Raw genomic sequence first — 20,922 nt, forward strand, 5'->3', positions numbered from 1 at the left:
TGCATACGAACGGGAGAACACGCTACAAAGGTGATTATTCTTTCATCATAATCTGATCTATATCATTGTTGTGCATGAGATCCTGTGATAGATGTTAGGAAATTGTTTCCTGAAATTCCGCTTTATGCATCTATATGTTCCTACACAATATGTAATATTTATAGATTTTTCCTAAGCGTGTGCCAATCTTGTACGTACAAAGAGTTAGTTGGCCCTTATGAATACTTGGGTGGTAGGTACACATTATATATATAACAAACAAAACAAATGCTCTTTTTCTCCAACAAACTAACCTTCTTGTTAGTTTATTTCAAAGAAAAATGGGAAGTAATGAAGATAAGAAGATGAAGATTCTTTGTCTCCATGGTTTCAGAACAAGTGGGAGTTTCTTAAACAAACAAATCAGCAAATGGGATCCTTCTATTTTTGCCAATTTTCATTTGGTAATTCTTTTTTCTTATAAATTTATCGTCTAATTACTCCGTAATTTATTTACTTCCTCTGTAATTCTTCTATTATTGCCTTAATTTATCTTTATTGGCGTAATTTTAGAGGGACGGAGGTTTTATAAAAGATATAAAAACTTATCTTGTATCATGTGATAAGACTAAAAATAATTGTTAAATTGTTACTGAGTTTTGATAATAAAAGTCCAGGATTTTTGTGGTGGTAAATGGTAATTACGTACACTTTTAGGGCATGCTTGGATTGAGAGAGTATTAAAGGGGTAATAAAAGTCAAACTAAGGTAATTGAAGGTGATGATGAAGGGATGAAGTGGTGGCAACGGGAACAAGCTAGTGTTGGCAAGAAAAAAATAAAAATAAAAAGGGGAAACAAATACCCTCACTATGGGGGAATAGTTACCCACCATCCCACTAGGGTGATTATATTATTACCCTCATTTGGGGGGTAATTACTTCCCCTTCCTCCCTTCTCCTCACAACACCACCACTACTACAACTTCTCATCACAATACCACCACACCATCCTCCTTGCAACCATCTCAATTTACCTTTATTGTCCTTTTATTATGGTGGTTTGATTTTTATTACCCCCATAATTCATTACACCCAATCCAAACGTGCCCTTAATGATAAACGTACCACCGTATCTTTTTACCTTAAGGCCAGGTGGTTGACGTAAAAGAAAATTGTAACTTATTACTTTGTAATTTTACCTTATAATTAGCAAAACCATCACAGGTTCAGATATTAATGTCCATGTGACTCGAGAAAAAAAAAATATTCAAACCACAGATTAATTTGAAGTCCATTCACCATATTCCCTAGTTGTGGTTAATGAATCCAACTGTAATTGATTTTGGATCTTAGTTTTTAATCTCCTAGACATTTATTTATGTTTTGATTGTACAATTCGATCTGCAACTGTTAGGCTTATAGTTTATTATTTTTTATTTTTTTTTGAGGGAAAACTTATAGTTTATTACTTGCATAACGGTGGGATTGCATAATTTAAAATAATCTAAAACTCAAAAACCTTGTTTCGACGGTGATTATTTTACTAATCAGTTATTACAATGATATACGCCATCGATCCCTAAAAGATACAAAGTACTCTGTAAATTATAAAGGGTATCAATAAGATTAATACTCCATACCGAATAACTCGGATAAATAGAAATGTACGGAGTAACTTGTTATTTAGGCTCGTTGAGATTCAAACATAACATGCGTATTGCAATTAAAAGATCTTGAACGCACAAGGTGTGTAATAAATTTACTGTACGCCAGTATAATTTTACTCAGTTTTTTGTAACATTTAGGTTCTGTTCTGTTCGAATTATTTTGACTTATTTCAGACAAAATAAGTTCAGATAAGTTCAGATAATATAAGTTCAGAAAAAATAATTTTTTTCAAACATTTTCACAAACAAGTAATTCTATTTCAGACAAAATAAGTTTTTTTTCAGATAAAATAAGTTCAGTTAAGTTCAGATAAGTTTAGTTAAGTTCAGATAAGTTTAGATAATTAAGTTCAGTCAAATTAAGTCGAATAGAACAAAACCTTGTATTATGAAAAAAATAGTTGATGATAAACATGGTAAAGGGTTAAATAATTAGGTTTATACAGTATCAATGATTTTCAAGGAATAGTTTTTAGGAAAATTTGTAAAAAAAAAAATCGAACATTTGCCTGTTCTTCTAAAAACAGTGACACATTTGACTAACTCATGAATAATCCAACCTACGGGGGTTATCTTCCCAAAATAGTGTACTTTTTACCTACAATCTTAATAGCGGGTCAATTTTTTTTAAAAGGTAAAATATGTCATATAACTCTATAATTGGTCTAAATTATTTTTACACTAGAATTAAGCTCGTGCGATGCACGGATCAATACATTAAAATTACAGAGGGAATGTATGATTTGTTACTTTATTTATTGATCCGTGCGATGCACGGATCAATACATTAAAATTACAGAGGGAATGTATGATTTGGTTGACTTTTACTCCTCTAACCATTACTTTGACCCTTAATATCTCAATTCGTGGTCAGGTAAAAAATTATAAAAAGTTAATATTTAGAAAATATATATCGATACGAATCTAACATTACCCGCGCATAACTAAAATTTCCTTACGGACGAATCACAAAAAATTGAGAAAGTCGTAGTGTGAATAGTGTAAAAACCAAATGGTGCGATATTTTCGGAACCGAGAAAATAGAAGATTTCTTACAAATAGAAAAAAAGAAACACTAAAGTGAAAATTAAACCAATTGGAGTGAGACACATGTCATATATACATGTCAATCGGGTTATCATCCGGTCACGACCTATTTTGGGATGATAACCCTCAAAGGTAATACTATATTCAGAAGAACCGAAAAGGTTTAGTTACTTTTTAATCTTTATTAAAATGAAAAAACTATCACTAAAAATAAATAACTTTTTCATCATTTTGAATTAACATTTACGGAGTACTTCAGTGTACAATTAGGGATGTCAATGAGGCGGGGCGTATGCGTATGTAGGCCCCTCTATCCCCATCCCCACCTAAAATTTTCATTCACATCCCCACCACATCACCAATGGCGGGTACAAAATTCATTCCCATCTCATCCACACCCCAACGGGTACAAACTAAAATTCATCCCCGCCCCACCACCCGTTTGGATATCCATTCATGTATCATCCCTAACCATTTCCGCGCCAACACCCACCTAGTTTTTCTTATTCAGCAAACATTATGGAAAAAAGTAACTTCCATAATAAAAAAAAAGTCAAACTAAAAGTCTCGTCTTAATTTATATTATCGCATATTAAAAACAAATCCAACGACATAAAAAAGTTTGTTCAACTTTTTATCTTCTTTAAATTTTTCAATTCATGTAGGAAGTGATACTTGAGTGGGATTGACGAGTATCAAGCGGGACGGGCGGGGATAGGCGGGTCCAACATAAAATCCACACCCGCCGCATCACCCATGATGCGTATGATTTTTATACTCATCCCCGCTCCATCACCCGCCAAAGCTCCCTCCATCCCCGCTTACTTGGGGCGGATGCGGGGCTGGTTTCCCATAAAACCCACCCCACTGACATCCCTATGTAAAACATTTATTGTACACTACTACTCCATTCGTATTTATTTAAGGGATATACTTGCCTTTTCCGACCATATTTTTTTAAGAGATACACTTGCCATTTTTAGTAACTTATCAAACCCACCATCTAATTAAATAATTTATCTAATACTCCTTCCATCCCAAAATTATAGTCCTGTTTCTAAAATGGGCGTCCCAAAATTATAGTCTCATTTCTAATTTTGGCTGGTCCCCACTTTCCCATGTACTATATTAATTAAAAATGCATTGAAAACCCCACACATGTACTATATATTCTTTTTCCCACGTACTTTATTCCACTTTTCCATGCAACTCAATCCATGTACTATATTCCAGTACTTTATTCCACTTTTCCTTGTACTATATTTCATTTTTCTTAAAATCCGTGTTTTTAGTCAAACGGGACTATAATTATAGGGCGGAGGGAGTATATCCTATGTCCCACCACCCTATAAAACAAATAATTTCAGAACTACACCCCACCCTCCACCCCTAAAATGACATAGTCCCCACTTGTTTTACCTATTAAAATATCTACCAAACCTCACTTGTTTTATTACTTTATTTCATTCAATTCATTTTCTTAATACCGTGTTCGATCAAATTTATCCCTTAAATAAATACGGAGGGAGAATTAAGTAAGAATTTGTGTATTCCAATTGACCCAGTACTAGTGATACAATTATGGGTAAATTGAAATTAAAATGTGTTTAAACTAATAAGATGAAACCAAAATGTGACAGGAATTTCCAGATGGTCTGTATCCCGCTGGTGGCAAATCAGACATAGAGGGATTCTTTCCACCTCCGTACTATGAATGGTTCCAGTTCAACAAGGTATTGATTCATATAACCATACAATTTAATACATACATTCATGCATTTTTAACCAACGAGGTTTAGGACTAGTAGTTAAGATTGGGAGTCTGAGTGCAATAAGTTTCAGGTTCGAATCTCACTCTCTATTTGTAATTTTTCTTGCCCTTGTGGCTCATTTGCACCAAAAAAATAGAGCCATTCATGCATCTTTTGCGTATTTCTCACCAACTAGAATTAAGTTGTGTGTTAATACTCCGGTCCAACCTCAACAACACAGTTACAGAATTTACTAAGCTTAGGAAAAACACAGCAAGTTGTCTGGGATGGCTCATAATATTGTGTCAGGCTGTGCCACAGCCGTGTTGAGGCTCGGAACAACCCACTTTGGGTTCTATATGGGTGTTTAGCGATTTTACTAACCGATAACCGATACTTTTCTCCTTGGAAGGAATTTACAGAGTATACTAACTTGGAAGAGTGCATCTCATACTTGTGTGAATACATCACCACTAAGGGACCTTTTGATGGTCTCCTGGGCTTTTCTCAGGTAACATCTTCTAATCATCTTTGAATCAAATGAAAACTCGACTTTAGTTACGAAAATGACTAAGAATTTTAAACAATTTTGTTTGCAGGGAGCAACATTGTCAGCTCTTCTAATTGGATACCAATCACAGGGGAAGGTGTTGAAGGATCATCCACCTTTCAAATTCTTCATATCAGTTTCTGGATCGAAGTTCCGGATTCCAAGCATTTGTGAAGTTGCCTACAAAGAACCTAACAAGGTTAAATCAGTTCACTTTATTGGAGAAAAGGATTGGTTAAAGCTTCCCTCTGAGGATCTTGCTAAGGCTTTTCGGGATCCTCTTATTATAAGGCACCCTCAAGGCCACACTGTCCCAAGACTAGGTATATATCTTCCTGCATATTGGGATAACAATCATCCATAAATGATTGACACACTTCATTTTTGGAACTTCTAGTTACATATCAGTTCTCGAACATAACAGACTGACATTTCACTTGTGTGAAAACTTAGTACTATAAATCAATAATCTATCACTAAATAATAGAAGTAACGAAAACTTAGTACTGCAAATCAATAATCTTATAAAAGAAATTCCTTGACATAAATCTAGACATTATTATTTTTTATCAGATTTTGGCTGCCTGAGTCAAATGGAGATTAATAGAGGATTTAATAGTGTATCCAAATGATTGATGATTGATGACTGATGAGTGAGTGAAACAAGCAGATGAGGCAGCAACTGAGCAGTTGCTTGATTGGGTGAAAAAGCTGTTGGTCCAGACAAGTCAAAATGGGGAAGCACGGATGGAACAACAGAAGACAGAAGAGGCCTGTGAAGCTGCAAAAGAAGATCATAGTTTAATGGAGAAGATGAAGCAAAAAGAAGTGGAAGCTGTAGAACCCTTGAATATTTGAGCTCAGACTATCAGGTTTCATAATAACGGTCATGTATTATTGTAAGGTCGATTGTCAGCTTCTTTTTTGTGTTTCACAAAGTTATTTCACAGATGCTGAAAACAAATGCATCTGAAAAATAAATCTCACAGGAGGATAAGCAATTCATTTAAGATACAACTAGCATTTGGACCTCTCTACAACTATTGTTTGAAAATAGGAAAAATTGATAATATCGGTCCCAACTATGGCCGATTTACTTTAAAAGGTCCCAACTTTTGATTATGTCATGGTGGTCCCAACTATAGAGAGTGTTTTCCAAAAATGGTCCCTTAGTTAAAATTAAGTGCTAAATAACTTAATTAACACTCATATCTCTCGTGCAATAATCATATTTTTTAATTAAATGAAGTAAATGGAACAGTATGATATGCTTAAATCAACTTAATTAATAGTTTAATAAACCAAAGGACCATTCTTGGAAAACACACCTTAAAGTTGAGACCACTCTAGAATAATCAAAAGTTGGGACCTTTAAAAGTTAAACGGCCATAGTTGGAACTGTCAATAACAATTTTTCCTTGAAAATATCACAATGTTCATCGTGTAACTACCTTTAGGTATAAGAATATTCTGTTTTCCCTAATGTTTAGTTAATGTAAAGATATAAATAAACAGAAAAATTCCTGTTCGTAACACTTTTTCAAGTTTAAGACTATCTCAATTCAAACAAAATTTAGGGTAGCAAACAATTGATGATAACTTAAAATCCGATAAATGATCTTCTAAAATAGAATAACAAATAGATTAATACACCAATCAAATGAAAAGGAACTTTTTTTAGATATTGTTGCAGAGAGGAAATATATACTGATAAAATTAAGATCATCTTACCTTTACAAAAGGTACAATGATGAAGTTGATTGTGTGAGGAGGTAAAAGAAATGGTTGACAGTCAAATTTATTTATAAGGGCGTGGAAGATGGGAGGTTGATGACTCATTTTATGAAGATATTTTAACATCCGAGTGGACAAACACAATGGCTCATATACCCATCCATGCGGTCTATCTACTAGTAGTTGCTGAAGTGTTTTGACTAAAGAATGACAACATCATAGAAGAAGTATGCCAAGACATAAATGACTATGTCGTCACGTGACAACATAGTGTCATGTTTTTACCATATAAAACACAGAATAACAATAGAAATATAGAATGCAACCAAATTTTAAATAGAGAATGTGATTTGATTAGAGATTGAAGTCCTAAAGGGAAACAGGGGATACACCCCAGAGGAGTGATACTGAGAACACAAGCTGTAATTAGCTTTGCAAATATGGTGTTGCCATTACTAATATTATGGTGGTCTGTGGCTAATTAACTCTTGTGTTCTCAGGTCACCCCTTTGGGAAATATCTTGTTGTGAATCAAAATGGCGATTGCTACTTTTTTATTTAATGAGTTCCATCTTGGTGGACCGGAAATTTTAATGCTCTAGAAAGCCTGTAAGTATATGTAATACATTAGTAGGTTATTATTGTTCCATGTGACAAGTTCGAAAAGGTTTTCACATTATTATTTGGGGAATTAGTCTCTTGGTTTCGTTTACGGTTAAAGTGTCACACTAGACTCATTCTCCAAGCTATGGTAATTGGTAAGTTGGTGATTGACATTAAGAGAGACAGAATCAAAAGGAAGGGGGAACAATTGAGAAATTGATTCAATTAATATTGAAAAGGGGGAAGATAAAGTGGAAGAGATTGAAGAAATACATGGATTAGATGGTGAATTGATGTTGATTTTTTTTTTAAATGATACATAAAAGGAAGGGGACAGGTGGCACCGTGGCATCTAAGTTTTTTGTATTAAAATACTAGACTAGACTAGATTGGAATTAGATTTCTATAGACAGTAGGTGTAGAATCATTAAATTTTAGAGTAAGCATTAATAATTTGATTAGAAATGACTTGTGAAAAAATAGATCACTTATGTTTCTCATGCACTTCATATGTTTGTTATGTAGCAGAACTCAAAATCCCCTTTTTATAATCAAATCTAAAATTTAATGATGAATTTCAAGATTTCCTGAATGAATTGGCAATTACCTCGTGCTGGGAAGTGAATATACTGAGATGAAATCTTCCAGTAGCAGTAGAGATGATCATGAGAAACAGGAGAAATTTCATTGGGACTCCATATAAATTCCATTTTACAGAATATGCTGACCCTGTAAACGCATAAAATTGACAAGAAACTATCAATCATATTTCATTCTTTTAGCTGGCCCCTGGTCAATGATGGGATCAACAGGAGGAGGCTGCTGTTGTTCCGTCCCTTGCTGGGTTTCTGAGCCTTGTTCTACTTCTGTAGGCTGAGATGGAGTATAGCCCTCTGGAAATGGGGGTGGTGGAGGGGCTGGTTGTAACTGCCATATTCAAAACAAGTTGCTTAGTATATAGTCCATGTTACATTTCAAATAAAAAAAAGCAACTCTGAGATGACTTATAAACAAGGTAACATACGGGTTGAACTGAGATAACTTCTAGAGTTTGAGACCAAAAAGTTCCACGAGACTACAAATTTGAGAGTTCCCAATGCTTAAAAAGTTAAAAGTCAGAAATAAAAGTCAATTCTCCAAAACAAAGTGGGTGTCCTAAATTGGACTACCTAACATTATGAAATAAACAACCAGATACTTAAATAGTCATCGATCTGATCCACGGATAACCTAATTATACACAGCCCAGCATGAATCCTGCCACTGGAACGGTCATATTATGCATAGATGTAGCCTTGAGTAGTCATGAGTCATGACTTAATCCTCAAACACACTCAACATATTCACCGTACTTTATCTAAGGTGAGATTTTTCAGTAATATTAGGATAAACTAGCAAATCGTCGTGGAAAAAAGGCGTTTCATAGCAACAAGGGTGAGAACTAGAGAGCTTCACAAGGGCAACATAACTTGTGTATATAAATGTGAATCTTTCGAGGGTATTTGTCCAAGCAAAGTCTCATCAAGAGGAGCCGTGAAGATGATGCTTGGCTTATATCAAAGTTGATTAATACCAGATAATTTTGAGGAAAACAAGGTACTCCACGTAATAGAAAGACACTGGATATAAGTGAATCATCATCCTTGCAGAAAAGTATGTATGAGTTTAAAAATTTTCAAGAATTCGCTGAAGATTGAGATGCATATTACATTATTACTATCAATAAATATCGCTCACCTTACGCTGCAAGGAAGCAAGAATGTGATCTACTCTTTTTAGTTCTCTGAGATCAATAGTCTCTTTAGTGGCTGCCGAATCATCATTTGCATCATCACTTTCACTGTCTGTTGGAGCAAACAAGGGAAAATCAATCACGTTAACACGTTTTCCTGCTTTCCACGGTATCATCAAACATCAGAAATGATCAAGGATTTGATCACCATATGTGGTATATATGGTAATTGGCAACAACCAAGAATTAGGCGAGGCATAAAATGTAAAATTGCATAAGATAAACACCGTCCTAGAGTCAAAGAATTCTAAGTAGGTTGAGCATGGTAAATTGGTAACTGCCATACTAGACAGTTCCCTAGGCTCTATTACAAGCTCTGTGCATGATGTTCATGGTCCCAATTAGTAAACATCCGGGGCTGCCAAAAAGGTATAAAGGAAACTAAGGTTTCTCCAGAAACGAATTTGGATAAGAAGACTCTCGTTGTAGTCATAGAGCAAGGCCAACTTCTTGGTAATGTTGAATAATTTTGACAATGTTCAATTCTTTTATTATGTACAGTACTGGTGCTCCCTATTCCAGTAAACTGTTGCTTGCTCATTTGTTTTCCTTCTATGCAGTTAAACAATATACGTGCAGATACAATGAGGTTTACACTTGTTCCTAGTTTCTACTTTAAATACCCTTTCAAACTGATTCCTTTTTTTTTATGCTTCTCCACTTTCTTGTTTTCTTAGTTGCAACTTGCAAGGGGCAGAGTCAAAGAGAGATGGTGGAAACAATGACCAGGCTTTACACAGAATACGAATTACAAGACTAATACCACATAGGAAAGCTGAGATCTAGCGATGAGAAAGGTCTACATGGCTAATAGTGTCCCGTAGTTCGACTGGAAGTGGGGTCCAGAAAGCTAAGTACTTTAGTATCTAAGGCCGGAACAGTTGAAAGGAACTCAAGTGAGTAAGTGACATATTTATATGCCAGTGGAGAAAAGATTTAAAGCCATCATATAAGTCAATCTTCAACATTTCAGTAGAGGATTTCCAAGGAGACAAGGGTATAACTCTAGATTTCAGTTGGCTCATCCACGTGTTGGGTAGCACTTGATAAAAATAACCTCTGATGAGGATCTACCCAGATTTTCCAAGTAGTTTTGTTTCCTAGAAATCACCTTCTTTGCTCTTCCCAATCCCCAAGAAACTTTTTTACTAAAACGAAGAACTCTCATTCCCAAAGGCTATAACCGATATTACATTTCCAGGAATCCTGGCACATAGTCGCAAGTGAAGAGAACACAGCCATCCGAACAATGTTCACAGATAAAACATACAAGTCACTAATTATGGACCTCTTGTAAATGCTGAAAGAAAAAGTATCAGAAGGTACCATATCCAATCTTCTCTAACTTGGAAGCAGCAGTTGAGAATCCCCTCTGTATGTAATATAAAGCACGCCCCTGCCCAACCAAGTACACCCAAAATGATCAAAGAATCTCCACGGACTGGTAATTACAGAGTACAACACGAAAAGAAAGCAAAAACAATACTCCATGTACTATTTACTTCCTCCAAGAAAAATAACCTTCAATTTACAGTAAGATTTTTTGGCCAGATAAGGGCTTTCATAGTTAAGACAGTAAAGGGAATAATAAGCACTGTTAACTATAACAGCCAGAAGGAAACTTGGATATCACTATCATTTGAAAGGGAAAATCAAGGCGAGAACTTACAATTCTTGCAGAAAAAACACTGCAAAGCTGTGGGGCTTGATAGATGGAACCATCCAATACATAGTAAGTCAGCATTGGCGTTACTTTCTCAGGACTATCCCTCTTTTGCATACGAAGGACAAACAAATTAGGCTCTACAACTTCATATAGCATGTACTCGATGCCCATCATCTTCCTGTATCATAAACATACTCAAATTTTAACAGATACCCACAAGAAACAATCTTGCAAAATAAATAAATAAATAAAGCACAAGCCCATCAAATTAAACATCAGATGAAAATAAAATCATAAAGCCTATTGTACTCGAAATGATCCTAAAAAGAGACTTTTTTTTTTGACAACATAATACAAACTAATAACTAGTTCCCATTTCTAGCAGCAACAGCCAGATTGTGGCCATTAGAAACTAAATTTCTACTAACTTTAGAAACCATACAATAATTAAAGGATACCAACAGCACTTTTGCATCCTTCATAATGGACACGATCTCCATCGGAGCTAGCTCATCGATCTTCAAGGCTCGGACAAGTGCAGTAGCATCAGTCCTAAACTGCACATTTTGCTCACCTAGGGGAACCTCTTTCACAGCATACAACAGTATGTATGCCTCAGCTTGTGTTGGAGAGTTAGCAAATATCCTCATGCTTCCTTGTTTGACCAGTGCTCCCCCTTTCTCCATTACCCACCCAAAAGCTGCTTCCCATTCCTTTGCTGCTCTCTTCTTCTTCCTCTTCCAAGCTCCATCAATTTCAACCAAGAGTGGTTGATTGGTGCTTGTCTGTCCGTGCACCCAACTCATTTTGTGAGTTGGTAATTGCTGTTGTTGTCGTGCTAAGTTGCTAATAGCTTCCCTGTCTTACACTTGAACTCCACCGCCTTTTTACATCTTTTCTTCCAGCTCCTCGCTTGATCTAGTATAGAACTCGGATGTGCTTTCACTTTTTTTTTAATATGACCGCATTCCTCACAACCCAATGCTCCAAAGAATGGAGATGAACTCCACCATTCTATTAGTCTATCATCATTCTGCCCATCCTGCTTCATTATAAATTGGACAAAATTTCTTACCCAATCTTCGATTCAAACCTCCTCGCTTGCCGCCTTGTTGATACCGAGATTACTTGCTTTCCACACCCTCATAGAGACCTCACAATCCTTGAACAAATGAGCCACTGACTAATTCTCAACCCCACAAAGAACACATATTGCTGAACAAGGGATATTCCTTTTGGAGAGATTATCTGTGGTTTGGGATTGAATTGTGTCGTATTATCCACATGAACATTTTCCATTTCGGCTAAACATCTATTTTCCACCACTCTTTCCAGAACTCCTTGGTGTTAGACCTACTAATAGCAGAATAATGTTGTCTACCCCTCCAATAACCACTCCTAAGTGAGTACTCTCCTCCAACAACCAAGAGTGAGCTCACTTTGATAGGCTATATCTCGATTCTAAGTATAGGAAGTTAAATTATGAACTTCCTCATATTACTCTTGTCATATTAAGATGTTTTTCACTCAACAATATTGCAAAGGAAGGACGAGGGAGAACATCAGAGATGCCAAACCATATCTAAATTTTAACAGTTACCCACAAATCACAGTATTACTCCATAATTGTTGCCACAAGAAACTATCAACTATGAAATCAATTACATTACATTTTACTTCATAATTGCCTGAATGAATTTCAATTAAGTTAAACCGTCTTACAATTGAAATTAACAAGACACACAAAAAACCCTAAAAGTTAAGTTTGAATAAATTAAGGATAAACTTACGAAAGATGAGAGACATCAAGGGGATGAATTGAATTCATTCTCAACTGCTCATTGTTGCAAGTATGATCGTAAAAGGGAGACAAAGCGAAGTAATCGAAAACAAGATTGCGATCGATAGGGTAAGTGTTAAGCCATAGTTGATCTCTGAAGCACATCCCGGTCATGTCAGTTCCCGGCGGAGGCGGCATTGGCGGCGGATTACCGTCCATATTAGGATTTCCCGGCATTGGTGTTCCTGCCATTGTTGGTTTCTGGTTTAGAAAGTAGTAAAATCTAAATTAATTAAATGATTTTGTGGCTGAAATGGGAGCTCCGCACAGTTAATGGATGTTTTTGGTAAATAAACTAGTTAGAAACATCAATACTAAGGCCACTCTTAATTGCCCAGTCTTAATCTCTCTCCTTAAACCTAAGAAATAAGCTAACTCTTAAACACTACTCCTTCCGTCTCTTTTTGTTTTTTACGTTTTGTATTTTTCACGCGTTTTAACGAATAATTAATTTGCATCGAGATTCTCAATTTTTTTTATTTAAACAAGATAAATTACGTTTATTTATAATGTTTTCACTTTTATCAAAATTCTGATATTGGGAAATGAAAAAAATTTAATGTCCCAATGAAAAAGTGTGAGAGATTGAATGACCCAATGAATTTAATTGGTTAAAATAATAATTGGACACAAATTTTGATAGAATATAGTTATTTATGTGATAATATAAAAAGAAATGTAAAGAACATTTTGAAATACCCAAAAAGAAAAACGTAAAAAACAAAAAGAGACGGAGGGAATAAATCTTAAATAACTTTTTACATAATTTTTTTTTTATAGAAAAATAGCCTAAAAATATGCATAAATATACACTTAACCCCCTCTTACTTTTAAGAGGTAAGAGCATCAATACTAACTAACTCTTAGCCCCCTCTTAACTTTTCTTTTTCCTTAAGAGTTAACTCTTAGATAAAATGTGGTAACTCTTAGCCCCCTCTTATTTAGAGGTTGATTGAGACATCTTCTAAATAAGAGGTAACTCTTAGAAATAAGAATGGGGTTGAGGTGGAGGTTTGTGTTTGATTTGTGATTTTTATTTTATTTTTAAAAAGGAAAAATATGTAAAAAGGTAGTTAAGAGGTAGTAAATAAGAGATAGTCTATTTCTTGGGTTTTTTTGATGGGTAACTCTTATTAAGAGGGGGTAAATAAGAGTTATCTTATAATTGATGCTCTAAGTAGAAGATGTCTTAATCAACCTCTAAATAAGAGGGAGCTAAGAGCTAGATCTTTTTTTATTAAGAGTTACCTCTTATATTTTCTCTCTCCTTAAGAGGGGGCTAAGAGCTCCCTATAATTGATGTTCTTAGTGACTCGGACGGTGTTCCGGATTTTATTGTTTTTGTTATTTGGTCTTTGTCCGGTTAATGATCTTTTTCCTTGCAAAAACATTACTCCCTCTGTATTTATTTAAGGGATACACTTGTCTTTTCCGGCCGTATTTATTTAAGAGATACACTTGCCATTTTTAGTAACTTATCAACCCCACCATCTAATTAAATAATTTATCTAATATTTCCTATGTCCCACCACCATATTAAACAAATAATTTCATAACTACACCCCACCCCCAACCCCTAAAATGACATAGTCCCCACTTGTTTACCTATTAAAATATATACCCAACCCCACTTGTTTATTACTGTATTTCATTCAATTCTTTTTCTTAATACCCGTGCCCGACCAAGTGTATCTTTTAAATAAATACGGAGGGAGTATATTTTTTTATTTAACTAATATCCAATATTAAACAATATCCTCTAAATATATGAGGGTTTCCAGAATAGTTCTTAAGATCATATACTTTATTTTTTCAAGTCTCACTTGATTGTTTCTCCGTATAATTTTTTTTTTTCTAATTCACTTATAAACATAAAAATATTCTTAAAGTATCCATTATTATAAATTGAATAACAAAAAAATATATTTTTGGAAACACACACAATTGATTAGCTAAAGAAATAGTGCAACAATTAACTTTTTTTTAACGTATGATCTGACTATCTGAATAATAAAAAAAGATTAAGTAAATTTTTCATAATAGGTTATTATTCGAAAATATATATTGGCATTAAAGTTTAATATTTATAAGAATGACTTTTGTCTTTTTTCATTACTTTAGAGTCATATGTTATATCATTGTAGAGATGATTAGAACTTTACATTAAGAATAAGAGGTCATGGGTTCGAACATTGATACTAACATTTTTGTGTGATAATAAAATTGAGTAATGCATGTGCGCGCACGCATGACATGACACATCGTCATTTCATTTGCCAAATCACTGTGACACATGTCAACGTGGAATTCCTTGCCTTGGAGATTTAATAATAGTATAGATTGTCAAAAGGATTTGAACTTTTTTGTTTTTTTCTTTTTCCAGCCACAGGGATCTACGATCTGAATATGCAAGTACTAAATGCAGTATAGAATATCCTAAATGTAGATTAACTTAATGAAAGTAGGAGCCCCAAAAGATCAAAATACCCTTTTTTTACCAGCTTCTCTCTCGTTTATGTGTTAATGGACACTACCCATGCCCCTTAATATTCACCCCACTCTGACCGGCACATAATTTTAGGCATTTTAATTGACTTATCAATTTATTAGGTGGTAGTTGGTAGATTATATTTTTTAAAATAGTTAGTGAAAAAAGTGTCAAGTAAAGGGGTTGGGATGGAGTAGGGTGGGTGGAGTAAACTGCTCTGAAGGTCCCTAAACTTCGTCAAAATGAGCAATTTAGTCCATCAAGTTTCAAAAGGAGCAGTTTAGTCCCTCAAAATGGATGGAATCCGCTGCTTTTTTGGTTCCGTTACTAACGTCCATTTAAAAGCATTTAAATTAAAGGAAAACTAAAATAAAAGCCACAAAACAAAAACAAAAAAACAATTACTTTTACATGTAAACAATTATTATAGAAAGGGAAACTCATTTAAGTTAGCGTTTTTCTAAAAACTAGTCGTTGGAGCTCTCAAAAAACAGAGTATTTAACATTTCATGTACACATCAACAATTAAACACTTCAAAAAAAAAAAAAATCTTCTCCCTCTTCATCTCTTTGTTCCTTCTCCGTTGCTCCACCATAGCTAACTCTTCTCCACAAAAAAGGTAATTTTCTGCCATTTTTTTAAATCCATATAAATTAGCTTATTTTAACAATACTTGAACCTACTTAGGTATAACTAATTAAAACAGTAACGAATTTGCAATATGATGAACATGGATATGTCTTTGTTCACTAGTGGTAATAATTCACACCCAAAGAGGTGCTACTGTGGACTGACAGTGTCCATTCAAAGGGCATGGACAAAAGAAAATCCTGGAAGGAGGTTTATTGCTTGTCCATATTATGATGTTGAACTAACCAGAAGGGGTTGCATATTTTTAGATGGATTGATGAACAAGAACCCAGAACTTGGCAAACAAATGTCATATTGGGGTTAATGCAAGATAAACAAAGTCTTGCTGCTGAAGTTGATAGTTTTAGGATTAAACTTAGTGAAGCTAACAAATATGCATGGAAGAGAAAGCTAGATTATGTGATGAGCAAGATGAAAAGGCCTATTAGTGTGAAATGTGAAGTATGGGTTTTAATCCTAGTGGTTCTTCCTCTCTCCCATGAATCCCATATTCTCCATTTAAAACCTTTATCTTTGTGCTCACACTCTCCACAGACCCCGATGGAATCATTCTTAGCAAATAGAATGTTTCTTCCTTTATCAATAGAGTAATCTATGATTGATTTCCTAAATGTCTTTGGATTCTCAAACTATTACCCAACATAAAGGTGGCTCCCCTCTCGTTAGTATTGTTACTCTTCCTCTTATGGTGTTGTGGTGCAACCAAGTAACCAACATCATCCTCATCCTCTAACTCGTTAGGGCTGTCTAATCCCTTAAAAGTTTCTCCCTTACTTTCTATTAGTATTTTCAGCATTACCAACTCAGCATAAGCTAGTTAACTTATTTTATCATCAGATATCTTAGACCTAGAATTGGCTAAATCATCATCATCATCCTCATCTGTACGTTCTGAGTCATAATAAATATCAGGTTCTGGTTCAATTTGAGATTATGGCTCCCTTTGTTTGGGTGGGAGTACTATAATAGGTGGTCCCCAAAATCAAAATCAAGGTCCACCACATCACTTTTGTCAGCACTCAACAACTCAAGGAAACTACCAGGCCCTCCACCTCTCCCTCCTCCCCTCACTCCACTCCTGTTTAGGTTAAAGTTGTAGGTGGGTTTGATTTTATGCTCAGTGTATATATGAATGCTTTTGTATTGGTAAAGAAAGCTAAGAAAGGGTCACAGGTACTACTATCAAAACCTAAAAACCTTACCCCATTCTTGAATTCTTTCCAAGGTTCTAGAAATGTACTTTCTCTATATCAGTGTACCGTAAACCATCAACTAATGCCTTCACATATTTGCCATCTGCATTCTCAGAGATGTCATCAAATACATCCACCCTCCCCCCATCATAAACCATATCCCCTTCTACAACTCATTCACCACCATGAAGCACAAATATGCAAGGGTTCAAAGTCAAGTCATCAACATCCACATCTGATCACGGTTAAACCAATATCAAATAAAGAACAAAACATCAAGAAAACAAACCAAATGCAAGCTTGAATAATAACAAAAGAGATAACCAAGATAAACAACTTCATTTCACTCATTTGAGTAATTCTAGTTACATTCACAAAAGGGTAGGTTCTGTTGGGTTATGAACAATATAATTCATGCGGAAAAACCATAAAAGCCAGGAACCCAAATTAATTGTCACATAGTCAATTAGCATAATTCAGGATACATACTATGTGATGTGTGCCGTCCCTAACTGCTCCCGAACCGAACAAGAACAAGTACAAGACTCCAAGTATCGTCCCTCCGTAGATAGTCCACAACACGTTCGGGTCCGCCTTAGATTCAACCAACTAGAATATTCTCTAAAGTTTTATGTGCACTCGAAAAACTCACAATGGTGATAGGAAATTATAATTGTGATGTATAAATTGTGATCATGAACCACATATTTATAGGGTGGAAATAGGGAATTAGAATTCTACTAGGAATCAATTAACTAATCCTATTAGGACTCTAGTTAATTAACAACACTAGAATTCTAGGGATAATCAAATACTAAGTATTTCAGATCTACCCTTAATATCTAATTATAGTAAATTAGGAAAACAATAACTTGACGCACAAGAAGCTTGGTGCCCAAGCTTGCTTAGCGTGCAAGCAACCGGTCGGCCAAAGGCCTTACAACATGCGGCCCAAGCCCACGTTGTTGCGCAAGGCTTGGCGCTAAGCCACAACACGCGACCCATGCGTTGGGCGCTGCTGCACTTGCTCGGCCCAAGCGTGCTTGCTCTGTGCGGGCTTGCTTGGCGTTGGGCCTGGCGCTCGCAAGCTCGTTCGTCAAGCATTTGCCGCGCTTCCGATTTGTTTTCTGATTACGGAATTTATTTTCGTTTCAAACAATATTTACGTTTCCGTTAATATTTCCGATTGTGATAATATTTTCCGATTTCGAAAATATTTACGTTTCCGTTAATATTTCCGATTCCGATAATATTTTCCGATTTCGACAATATTTCCGATTCCGGTAATATTTCCGTTTCCGGCAATATTTCCGATTCGGACAATATTTCTATTTCCGATAATATTTTCCGATACGAACCATATTTCCGTTTCCGAAATATCTCCGACTTGGATAATATTTTGTTAGGTTATGATACATATGACAATTCATAAATCATGCGGAAAAACCATTTAGCCAGGAATACATATTATTTACACATAATCATATAGCATAGTTTAGATGCATACTCTTTGTTGCGTGCCTTCCCTAGCTGCGCCCGAACCGAACAAGAACAAGTCTTTAGGACTCCAAGTGTCGTCCCTCCGTAGATAGTCCACAGCACGTCCGGATCCGCCTTAAGATTGACCAACTAGAATCGCCCTTAAGGTACTAAAGATTTTCGGCACTTATAGTCAAGGAATGTGTCTGAATTTTCTCTCAAAAACTCACTTTGAATACTTGAATAATCTCTGAAAATATGTGACCCTAGGCACCTATTTATAGAGTTATGGAAAGGGTTTTGGAATCCTATTAGGATACTAATTTATTTAATTATAACCTTACTAGGACTCTAATTAAATAATCATTATCTAATAGTTTTAGGATTTAATCACACTTCGAATCCCGATTGCTTCAGGATTCCCGCACAAGCATTGCACGAGCACCGTACACCCGCGCAAGCCTTGCGACCCACGCTAGGCGCACAGCGCTCGGCCCACTGCAATGCTCCGCGCGCGCGCCCAAGGCCTTGGCTGGGCCTGGTCGAGGCTTGGCGTGCGTTGGCTCGCTGGGCGACGGCCTGGCTTCGTGCTGGGCCTTCGTCTAGCGGGCCTCGTCCGATGCTAATTCGTACGATACGCTTCCGATTAAATTCCCGATTCCGGAATTCATTTCCGATACGAACAATATTTAATATTTCCGATTCCGGAATCAATTTTGCGTTTCGAACAAATATTTAATATTTCCGTTTCCGGAATTATTTTCCGATTCCGATAATATTTCCGATTCTGACAATATATCCGTTTCCGGCAATATTTCCGATTCTGGCAATATTTCCATTTCCGATAATATTTTCCGATACGTACCATGTTTCCGTTTCCGGCAATATCTACGACTTGGATAATATTTATATTTCCGATACGATCCATATTTCCGTTTCCGGCAATATCATCATTTCCGGAGTATTCATTTCTTGCCTGTGACGATCTCAGCTCCCACTGAAACCAAGATCCGTCGATTCCGAATATCCATAGATGGAGTATTTAATGCCATTAAATACTTGATCCGTTTACGTACTATTTGTGTGACCCTACGGGTTCAGTCAAGAGTAAGATGTGGATTAATATCATTAATTCCACTTGAACTGAAGCGGCCTCTAGCTAGGGATTCAGCTCACTTGATCTCACTGAATTATTAACTTGTTAATTAATACTGAACCGCATTTATTAGACTTAACATAGAATGCATACTTGGACCAAGGGCATTATTTCCTTCAGTCTCCCACTTGTCCTTAGGGACAAGTGTGCATTTCCTAATTCCTTTGTCGCTCGATGCTTGCTCTTGAACATAAGGTAAGAGTTGTCATCCTTATTATGTCCAGAGGTGTTTCTCGGTTTCAGAGTTCAACTGATCAAATAAACAGATAATCATAGCCTATGATTCATCCGAGCACGGCCATGCATTTCACAGTTTCTAGCTCTCCGAGTGGCCTTGTACAACTTTTAAGCATCTCATCCCGATTTATGGGAGGAAAATCCCAATCTTGCATCTTGAGATTAGACTTCGTTTGATAGGTGATTACCTGAGCGTTGCCTTTATAGCCTCCTTTTACGGTGCGACGGTTGGTCAACGTCAAAGCAACCAGTTCTCAAACAAGTAATCTCAAATCACTCAGGTATTGAGGATTTAGTGTCTAATAATTTTAATGAAATTTACTTATGACAGATTTTCATCTCTTACAGTAAAGTTTCATAGGTCTTGTCCGATACTAGTCTTCCCAAAGTAAGTATCTATGCAAATGATTATGACATTGCCATGTCCACATAGTTCAAGAAACAGAACTACTAGTCATCTTGCATTCTAATCGTCTAACGTTTTCTATGCGTCCAATTTTATAGAAAACTCCGACCAGGGACCATTTTCAACCTTTGACATTCAAGTTCACTTGATAGACATTTCTTAGTCACAGGACTGGTCCTGACAGTCTATCTTGAATATATCGTCAAATTGAAGGGACTCATCATTTAATAAACCACAAATTAAATGGAAAAATGAATTCTTTTCATTTATTGTGAATGATTAACCAATAATGTTTTACAAAGATTTAAACTCTAAAACTTTAAAACATTAAACAGAGACATCAAAGCCATTCTCCAATATGCTTGATTCCCATAGCTGCAGTGTGCGAGTTGTGCTTCGCCTGCGGCAGAGATTTAGTCAATGGATCTGATATGTTGTCATCAGTTCCAATCTTGCTTATCTCGACTTCTTTTCTTTCAACGAACTCTCGTAGAAGGTGAAATCTACGAAGTACATGCTTGACTCTCTGGTGGTGTCTAGGCTCCTTTGCCTGTGCAATAGCTCCGTTATTGACACAATACAGGGCTATTGGTCCTTTAATGGAGGGGACTACACCAAGTTCACCTATGAACTTCCTTAGCCATATAGCTTCCTTTGCTGCTTCATGTGCAGCAATGTACT

The 20,922-nt window shown here is 35.8% G+C and overlaps 2 protein-coding genes and 1 long non-coding RNA gene across 4 annotated transcripts; 1 reads left to right on the plus strand and 2 right to left on the minus strand.

The window, feature by feature from the left end:
- The first annotated feature begins 273 nt into the window (after positions 1 to 273).
- LOC110793760 (uncharacterized) lies at positions 274 to 6,035 on the plus strand. Its single transcript, XM_021998660.2, has 5 exons — positions 274 to 443; positions 4,335 to 4,427; positions 4,858 to 4,956; positions 5,045 to 5,318; positions 5,666 to 6,035. The coding sequence occupies exons 1-5, from the start codon at positions 321 to 323 to the stop codon at positions 5,851 to 5,853; spliced, it is 777 nt and encodes a 258-aa protein (XP_021854352.1). The 5' UTR covers positions 274 to 320; the 3' UTR covers positions 5,854 to 6,035.
- LOC130466286 (uncharacterized) lies at positions 5,042 to 7,933 on the minus strand. Of its 2 annotated transcripts, none has more exons than XR_008926361.1 (2): positions 6,727 to 7,933; positions 5,042 to 5,186 (listed from the first exon to the last, which is right to left on the minus strand). It is a non-coding gene; the product is annotated as an uncharacterized lncRNA (long non-coding RNA). The 2 variants fall into 2 exon arrangements; XR_008926360.1 differs by having other exon boundaries at positions 5,042 to 5,330.
- A 59-nt stretch (positions 7,934 to 7,992) lies between these two features.
- Positions 7,993 to 12,905, minus strand: LOC110793761 (mediator of RNA polymerase II transcription subunit 6). The gene is made up of 5 exons (XM_021998661.2): positions 12,581 to 12,905; positions 10,794 to 10,968; positions 10,451 to 10,520; positions 9,070 to 9,176; positions 7,993 to 8,259 (listed from the first exon to the last, which is right to left on the minus strand). Exons 1-5 carry the CDS (start codon positions 12,820 to 12,822, stop codon positions 8,092 to 8,094), a joined length of 762 nt encoding a protein of 253 aa, XP_021854353.1. The 5' UTR covers positions 12,823 to 12,905; the 3' UTR covers positions 7,993 to 8,091.
- Positions 12,906 to 20,922: the final 8,017 nt, after the last annotated feature.

Source organism: Spinacia oleracea, chromosome 1 (genome assembly GCF_020520425.1).
Source record: "Spinacia oleracea cultivar Varoflay chromosome 1, BTI_SOV_V1, whole genome shotgun sequence".
In the NCBI taxonomy this organism is placed as follows: domain Eukaryota; kingdom Viridiplantae; phylum Streptophyta; class Magnoliopsida; order Caryophyllales; family Amaranthaceae; genus Spinacia; species Spinacia oleracea.

Coding starts and splice junctions, on each gene's coding strand:
- LOC110793760 (XM_021998660.2), top strand. CDS start 321: ATGGGAAGTAATGAAGATAAGAAGATGAAGATTCTTTGTCTCCATGGT. Junction 4,428..4,857: donor AATGGTTCCAGTTCAACAAG/GTATTGATTCAT, acceptor TCTCCTTGGAAG/GAATTTACAGAGTATACTAA. Junction 5,319..5,665: donor CCACACTGTCCCAAGACTAG/GTATATATCTTC, acceptor TGAAACAAGCAG/ATGAGGCAGCAACTGAGCAG.
- LOC110793761 (XM_021998661.2), bottom strand. CDS start 12,822: ATGGCAGGAACACCAATGCCGGGAAATCCTAATATGGACGGTAATCCG. Junction 9,177..10,450: donor GTTAGAGAAGATTGGATATG/GTACCTTCTGAT, acceptor TTGCTCCAACAG/ACAGTGAAAGTGATGATGCA. Junction 8,260..9,069: donor TTGCTTCCTTGCAGCGTAAG/GTGAGCGATATT, acceptor TGAATATGGCAG/TTACAACCAGCCCCTCCACC.